At 35.1% G+C, this 9,023-nt stretch overlaps 1 protein-coding gene across 1 annotated transcript; it reads right to left on the bottom strand.

Moving 5' to 3' along the window:
• Window positions 1-1,780: 1,780 nt before the first annotated feature.
• On the bottom strand, window positions 1,781-5,801 carry LOC142338541 (uncharacterized). Its single transcript, XM_075388329.1, has 2 exons — window positions 5,301-5,801; window positions 1,781-2,435 (listed from the first exon to the last, which is right to left on the bottom strand). The coding sequence occupies exons 1-2, from the start codon at window positions 5,680-5,682 to the stop codon at window positions 2,212-2,214; spliced, it is 606 nt and encodes a 201-aa protein (XP_075244444.1). The 5' UTR covers window positions 5,683-5,801; the 3' UTR covers window positions 1,781-2,211.
• Window positions 5,802-9,023: the final 3,222 nt, after the last annotated feature.

The raw sequence follows: 9,023 nt of genomic DNA, 5'->3' as shown, positions 1-9,023 counted from the left end.
TTAACCTTACCAGAAGCTTTTGATTCCGAACTGGTAGAGCCGGAAAAAAAATTGATTTCGAAAATATGGATTTAAGACTAGAACACGATTTTAAGGCAAAAGTTAATTAACTTAATTTAAAAATTTGAAATGGAGTAAAAAAAGGTAAAACATAATGGCCAACAGATGGACAGAAAACACCTGCGATATTTTTTACATAGTCGAGAAAGCTGATAGCAGTTGAAATGCGGAAACTGTCCAGTAAAATAATTCCTTGAGCCAAAACCATTCAGACAATTAATCCCAAGTCAAAAAGTACTCAAGTTGACGCTCAACTTAAAAATTCAATTTTTTCAAGCATGATTCTTTTTTCCCTCCAAACACCATTGTGAGCACCGTGAAATGTCAAAAGCAGGCGGGGATTGAATTTGAAGGGGCGTAGCTTACAAAAATTTTACGGGAGCAAAAAACCCGACCGCAGAGAGATTCGAGATAATTTGATATCATGCAGTCAAGCTTGAAAAAGCCACTCGAGAAGTGAAATCGAAAGAATGTTCTAGAACAAATTTTGCATAAAAAAGACGCACATAATTAGAATAATTGTTTGAAACTTCGTTCGAGAGCGATTAAATAGGCCACATTCTAGTCAGTCAACAAGCATATTTCAATCAATCTAAATTGACCTTTAAGAACAGAAAACAATATAGCCGTATTTTTTAAAGCCTAAATTTGCACATTTTTAATCCAAACACGTCAAATTACGAAGCCTAACGTGAATAAATACGTTTCGATTTTTTCATTCCACAACAGAAAAGTTAGGCCAAAAGCAGCACTCTGTGTTGCATTCATTCTTAGAAAACAGAACTGACTTTTGAAATTTTGGTTATAACTAGATATCTAATTCTACAAAGTTACATAATCACAATTTCAAAACTTACCACAAACTGTTCTAATTGTTTGAGACAAAAACTCTATTGTATCATCTACAAACATAAAAAAATCCAATCAAAGAAGATTATACAAAATGATGAAAAAGAAGATTCAGAATACAAAAGCCATGAAATATGCTATCAGAATTTTCCAAGAACTGGGTCTCGAAAGCTGATAAGAAATTTCGGCCAAATAACTCTTCAGGCAGAGAAATTTTACTCCGCAATTTGAGATGCATCAGCTGCCATTTTCGCGATTGTCTCCGCCAAATTATGCGACTTCATATAATGCGACTTTAACTTCGCCTTCTCAGCTGTCAAATACTCACAACTTGTACATTTGTAGTTTGGCAAATTTTCTCCATGCTTACTTCTTACATGTCGATGAATGTTGCTATTGATTTTTGTTTTGTACGCGCAAACAGTGCACATGAAAGTATTTTCGCCTTCTATGATGCATTCGGCAAACATTTGAGTTTTACGAGCTGATTGCTGCGGTGGGGCAATCTTTTGAGTAGAATAATTTGCCATTGAAGGCTTCAGCTGTTGTGGCGTTTTCGAGGCTTTTGGTTTCTGACTTAATTGCATACCTAAACCGTTCAGTTGTCTTTTAACACCGGTAATAGGCGTTTTTAAGCTCGGACTCTCAATTTCTAAGGATTGATGTTGAGCAACGGTTCGCAAAACTTGCATGCTTCCAATTATGTCCTCGGTATTAACAAGTCCAAAATTCACCCGCATTTTGTCAACAAAATCAAATTCCGCGAGACCTTGGGTTTCGATTCTGGCAAAAAAATTCTCAGACACTGAAAGTGAAAATTGGTACGAATCCATCGCGTCGATCTTAAACACTTCGAACAATTGCACTATGATACGTATTAAATGTCGATGCAAAACTGCTTAACTACAAAGTAACTTTGAGAAGTTAAGATGAGAACTTCGACTCTGCTAACTCGTTTTAAAATTGAAAACTTGTTTCATGTTCTCGCGACTATTTCTTGAATCAATAACACTAAACAAATTGTAATATCGTGCTTAGAGCAATATAAATTGCAGAATCACCTTTCAAGATGAACAAATAAAAAATAGTGAAACATGAATTTTTAATTTTAATAAAATTTACGTAAAGATCTCCAGTACAATTAGAGAACCTAAGAACCGAGTTCAATTGGAACTAAAATTCAGTACAGCACCAAACAATTAAGTATCCTTCTGGTACGATAACTTTTCCGTGACAATATAACAATCTAGAACTCGCTGGCAAAACGCTGCCACCTGTTGTGCCTTCTATTACTGCGATACTCTAGACCATCATCATCATCCCAGCTGCAGCGGGTTCCGGCATTCCGTGTTTGGTCATGTAATGCTTCTTCAAATCGTGTTTGTACTTGGAAGAGTAACTACATCCACTGTTTCTACACGGAAAGACAGTTGTAGAGGGAAGATGTTTCGCTTCTATGTGTCGCTTCATTGAGCTCATATGCTGACTCTCGGACTCGCAGAATGTACATTTGTACATCGTCTCTCCTGCATAAATTACAGTAACTGACAAAATTGCTGAGCAGGTAACGATGAAGACATGAAAACGGAATATAACGCAAATACTAAAGACAACTATCGAAAATACTTGGAGAGAATCATCGTACCAAACATACCATTAATCTTACCAAAGTGAATTGTTGAGAAACAGTGCTTGCTAATTCAGTAAGCAAAGACGACAAAACTTAAGAAAAGCCTTTCATCGAAATTTATCGGTGGAAGAGTTGACACAACACATTCAAATAAAAGAAAAGATTTTCAAAATTAAGATTCTTTGTTTTAACTGCAGTCAGTAGAACATGTCAAATTGAGGGACAAGTAGGGACATGTTTTCTCCAGAATTTAGAACATAACCAACTAACGTCGGGCAAAGTACTTTCAAACGACTCAATCGATAGGTGGAGGAGGATGGACGCCAGGTGGAGTTGGGGCCTCTCTTCACGCCGTAAATCTTCGACAGTTTTGGTGAATCGCATACTTAGAGACTAGTAAGGCGCAAGGCTCCTCAATCACTTAATGCCATCCGGGCTCTACATGTTTATCCCGTTTTTTGAAGACGAAAAATTAAATGCATCAGACGAAAAAATCGTTTAGGCAAAAAATTTCAAAAAGGACCGCAGGACTGACATAATTACTACAAACTTCGTTTGAGAGCAATCAAAAATGTTCTGATAAGTCTAACAATGAAGTCATATAAAATTCTATAAGCAAATTCAATTAAAGAGTTGCAAATACAAACTAAACTTGAGTAGATTCAATCTTTTAAACTAATTTCTAGGTTTAAACTAGGTAGTTAGGTGGGGGGAGGTAGGTGGGGGAGTGTGAGGGTAATGGACTTTGTTAAAAATTGGTATATCTGAAAACTTTAGAACATTTTTATGCCTATGAAAGAAAAGCTCACAAAACCGACTCTACTAGCGTCAAATCACTAGAGCAAAACTTGCATAAAATTGATCACGTCCATTGGTTCCAAAATGATATTAAACTATCTATAATGATCATTTCAGTAATCAGTTAGACACCGTGATCATATTAGACCATGTTCTGAAATTTGACACACAACGTGAAACCCCTTTAACCTTAACGATGTCATACTTATGACAGCAGTTGACTAACTCGACTGAGAGTTCTTTAGCAAACAGCTGATACCGAAATGAAGCCAGATTTTTATTAGCTAAGCACGAACTCCCCGAAAAATTTCATGATCCCGAAAAGTACCCAAATCAGATTGTATTGATATGGAGCGCTTTCAATTTAAAAAACAATATGCTATTCACGACAAAACGTACTAGTGCAGAGAATTCCTAGATCAATATCGATCTAATTAAGAATTCAATTATGAATACTAAGCTTAAGAGGCTGGTTTTCAGAAAGAGCTCAGAAAGTTTTCACAAAGTGGGAATAGAAAACTATTGCTGTGCTCTGACAAATTAGGACCTCAAAAGTGGCATAGGCAAAAAGAATGTCAACGAGAGGCCAGCAACAGATATTTGACTTTCTAGACTGCCCCTTAACGTCATGAATTAAGCTGCCAAACACGGCAAAAAACGGAAATTTTTGAACTGTAATTCCAAGGATCAGACTTACTGACTCTTTTAACAGATATATCATGGGCATGGATTGACCGAAAGAGCTCAAGCAGCAGGAGAAGCTAACTGGACTGAATCTATTCAATTATAAAGTAATCACAGATGAACCACAGTTGACGTATGCAGAAGAAGCATTAAGATTGTTCATAAAGGTTAAGTTCATCCATATTAAGCTCAAAAGCGTCATAAAAAGTATCCCTTCAAAAGTAAAACACGGTTCATCTTGCTGCAACATGGTCACTATTCGATTTTGTAGAATGTAATCAGCGTTAATTCTTCGGAAGAGTTTTCTATTAAGACAACGAGTACTTCCACTTAATCACTTCCATCGTAAGCCAGTTAAAAGACTTAAATAACTATCTACTCAGATCTACTTCTTTGAGAACTTCAACAGTATAAGCTCAAAAACATCAAAATTAATTATCCCAAGATGGTAGTCATGGAATAATGAAACTTTTTGAAAATAATTCAAGCACGTAATTTTTGAGCAAGATAAACTTGCTTGAAAATAATTTTCGTGCAATAAAAATACCGTATTGTACAGGTTTAACGTCAAGATAGTAAAACTGCAAAGGGTGCTTTTGAGTGCATATTTTATATCTTAAACAAACCACAATGACGAACTACTTTTGACGTAAGGAAGTCAACGCTATTCGCATTAGACATCTGGCTCACAAATTTTAAATAAATTACTGCTCAGCAGATCATGTCCTCAGGTTTTACCTTCTGAAGTTTTAATCTTCAATGAAAAAATTATTGCCAAAATATTTTTTGTAGTGCTTGTCCTATGGAATTTTGATTAGGTTTTGCAGCTCAACCTCATGAACTTCCAAGTGCAAAAGATAGCTTGCTACCTAATATGAAAAAATCATTCGGATTTTCGTTGAACTGGAGCCATTGTTGTGTTCGAAACAAGGGTTCCGCTAAATTTATTTAAAATTTTTAAATCATCTATTATTTGTTTCTGCGCGAATTAAACAAACGTTGAGAATAGCTACTCTTCTTTTCATCCCTAGTTATTTTCTAACCCTTTTTCCTTTGACGCTGTAATTTTTCAGTTATAGATGTATCATATGGTATATACTGTACGTATCCAGAAAAAGACATTTTGTGGACTGTTTAATGTTATTTCATCCCAATTCTGTATCAATAGCAGTTTAAGACATCGAAGAAATTTACACCTAGTAAGGAAACTGTTTGACGCCCTTCTTATATAGCCTTGCAATAATTAACCACACGAGTTAAAATTTTCTATCAAACTCACCTGTCGACATATTTTTCATCATACACATCATTGAGCTAACATCGGGCTTAGCAGGATTCATAGCCACTACATGTGAGGAAGCAGCCGCCAGAGCACTGTTTGGAGCTTTACCTTTTTTCACCCGTGGACTTATTTTGGATACTGAACTCACAGGTGTTCTTTTCTTCGGACTGGCTACCTTTTGAAATTGATCATCAAACTTTAATTCTGGTGAAGTGAAATTACTCGCGGCCAAAACAGAAATTGAACCTAGCAGTTTGTCGTTTTCCTCACTGACAATGTTATTGACTATACGCCAAACGCGATGTGAAACTGTATTCTCAATTTGGTTGATAAACTCTTCGCTTAAACTCAACGTGAACTGGAGATGATCGGGTACCATTTTCAATCTCTCAACTTGATAAAAGAATTGGGGCTTCAATGGTTCTAAAATATGTTGTAGAAATAACTCTGTCCCAACTAACCAATTTCCCTTTTCGTTATCCTTAAAAATCTAGGGAATGTTATGCAGTAAGCCAGAGCTTCCCATGTGCCAACGTTTACCCGAAAACGAAATGTCTTCGTACTGCTGGGAACACTCTTCGTACTATAAACAACAGAAAACAAACGCAACTGACCCAAAGCAACTGAACCGGTTCCAGTCACTGAATACCAGAGGACGAAAAACTACCCATTTAATAGGTACAATACATCCTCAAACTACCAGTTAAAAAATATTAAAGTGAAATTTTAGTTTTCAAGTTCTTATCTTGGCAAGTTTTGTAATATCGAGACTCGCACCACATCCTTGTAACATACCCAAAATATTGCCGGAAAAACGCCACCTTGATTCCAATAAGCCCGATTGGGATTAAAAGAACAGAAAAATGAAAATGGAGTTTTGTGCGAATTATTTTGATGTCATTCCGTAGATAGACAAGGCGATACAAGTGCTAGTATCAATACCAAAAAGCATTAGAGATAGTAACTTGCACTTATAAGATCACAGTTCACGCAGCGGGCATCTAAAATTCGGTTTATGGTTTTATCCCATTTCAATTCTTGATTTCGCTTTTATGTTCATTTTAGATTGCTTTACTGAGCAAAGCAATCAAAAATGAACGGTTTAAAAGCACTTTGGAGCAGAATGAGCGGTTAAAAAAATTAGATTAAGAAGAATTCACGCCAAATGTTGAACAAGCCGTGACTAAAAGTAAAGCGAAACAAATTTTTATTCGACGAAGTATAATACAGCAGAACAAGTCCTGAACGATAATTCAAAAAATTTCAGTGACTAAACAAGAAATACACCTAAAATGGACTATAAAATGGATTAAGAAAACCTTTAGAAAAAATCAGATCAGAAATCCAACAAAAACAGAAAAAAAAACAAATTGCCGCAGGTGAACCAAAAACCACCAGCGAGAAATTTTTATTCAAAAACCATTTTCTTACTCTAAAATTAAAATTAACTTACTTAAAATAACTTTTAAAATAGAGTATAACATTTTCACGCAGCATCTGATAAAATTAGAAGCTGCGACTCCAAAAGAACTACTGCCAAAAGGCCTTTACAATACAGGTAGTTAACAACAAAATAAAAGACCGAGGAAAAGGAAAACAGATGAGCAACAAAATCGAAAAACTAAATTCTATAAAATGCTTTAGAAAATGCTAGTTCTCTAGAAAATGCTAAAATGACACCTCCCAACCATTATTCTTGAAAACAAATTGTCGTTACCTCTAATGCTAGCTCAGTCACTCAACCAAACGGCGGCAGAGAAATTGAAGAACACTTAAAAACACAAAGATCGAAAAACCTGAAAGATAGAAGTGTGTGTAATTTCTTTGACTATATAAAGTATAAAATTCTCATGTCTAGCCTTCAAATGATACTTCATAGTAGCAAAACCTACAGACCAGCTTTCAATTAGGAACTGACCAAGAAAAACTACAGGCGAAGCCTAAAATCAGAAGAAATAGACTCAACTTTCTTGAACAAAAACTACAAAATGAATATCTATCACATTGAAAGAACAAAAAAAACTGCTAGATACAATAAATTCAAGCACACAACTCTATACATCCTATAAAAAAGAATACAAAAGTGCTGGAAAAGTTTAAAATGGAGCAAATTGCTTTTGCTTTAAAAAATAGCTGAAAACTGGATCTAGAAGTTTACGAATTGACTGAGGTCAAAACCGCTTCAGAACGAACTATAACTAGTTTAGATAAAAGATAGAAACACCTTTGACTGAAGACGTTTGAGTTAAAACGAATAACTGCTTTGAAAAGTCCGCACGTAATCAAAAAATTTTGCTCGTTAAGCCCTTTTAATTCAATTCGTTAAGCCCTTTTAATTTAAAGACTTTCACATGCCGCAGTGAGTTTTACATCCTGTAACAAACACACTCCAAAAAAACATTGATCAAATCATAAAACAACTAACGTTGGATGATTTGCTCTCGAACGACTGGCAGTTGGGGTGCAATTTAATTTAGAGGTGTAGCCTACAAGTTTTCTTCATAGGTGCAAAAACTCTGACCTCACAGGGGTTCGAACCCGCGACCTCCAGGATAGCAATCTAAAATCTTAACAACTAACAACGGCTTTGATCCTCAACCGCTCACAATCGCTTTTATATTAGCACCAAACAATGAGAGCACTCAAAAATGAAGAAGTGAAGCGTAAAAAAGTCACTTAAGAAGTCAAAGAATGTTCTAGAACAAAATCGCAAAAACGGTCACGCAAAAATTTGGAACAAAAAAGACACATGTTTACAAAAATTGCCTCAAACTTAGTTCGAGAGCAATTTAAAAAGATGCTCCACGAATACTCCTCTTTGATTCGTAAAAAGACAGCACATCAATACGATTAAAAGTCGAGTTGTAAAAAAACAATCAGCTATTATCTGTCTCAATTGAAACTCAGCAAGTCGCAGAATGTTCCCACCTATTTGCCAACACACTATAACAATATTACGCAGTTAACAGAAACCTTTAGAATATACATAACTAAACATACAACTTCGTTCAGAAGCAAATGTATTTTAAAGTCTCAATTGAGAAGAAATATTTATTTTTAATCACCTTAGTTTCTTAAACAAAATATTGACTATACGAAAAAAAACAGCGGTTAGAAATGCAAATATCATTGCAGGAGTATTAAAAGAGTACATACATCTTTAATCAATTTCCAAAAACTACATTGAAAATTTTTAATTGATATTCATCCGTATGCTAAAATTGACTAACTTACGCACCGTTAAAGACCTTGCGTCGTAGTTAATTCGGATAGAAAATTATGGCATCAAAAAAGTTTCTTAAAATTTTTAAAAGAAAACGTGATTCCGAAAACGTGATTTTAATGAAAGCGTGATTTTTAATGAAAACGTGATACCCACTTTAAAATGGATTTTAGGAGGCGCAGTGTCTACATTACTCCTTCGATTTTTTAGAGCAATGGTTATCAAACAAAGTTGATGAGCAGGGTACTTGTGGGAATGTTAAAAAGATTTTTTAGAAAGTCTTGAATCGGAAAGAAAAATAATGTTCTTAGCATACACTATGTTATTGATCAAACAAAAAAATAGACCTGTAAATTACTGCAAACACAATTTCAACACTTTCCAGAAATATAACCGGGTTTTAAAATTGAAAAACATAGCTGGCAGATTGCCAGAAAATAGCCGCAATAGATTCGTAGATCGGCAGTTTAAAAAAGACGGTAAAAAGACAGACCAAA

Source organism: Convolutriloba macropyga, chromosome 4, assembly GCF_964194025.1.
Source record: "Convolutriloba macropyga chromosome 4, txConMacr16.3, whole genome shotgun sequence".
In the NCBI taxonomy this organism is placed as follows: domain Eukaryota; kingdom Metazoa; phylum Xenacoelomorpha; order Acoela; family Convolutidae; genus Convolutriloba; species Convolutriloba macropyga.
Note: the sequence above shows the minus strand (reverse complement) of the source record. Positions and strands in the feature narration are given on the sequence as shown.

Bases quoted from the DNA above. Each gene is read 5' to 3' on its own strand.
- LOC142338541 (XM_075388329.1), bottom strand. From the start codon at position 5,682: ATGGTACCCGATCATCTCCAGTTCACGTTGAGTTTAAGCGAAGAGTTT. The intron at 2,436-5,300 runs GTGAGTTTGATA...TAATTTATGCAG, and splicing joins GATGAAAAATATGTCGACAG to GAGAGACGATGTACAAATGT.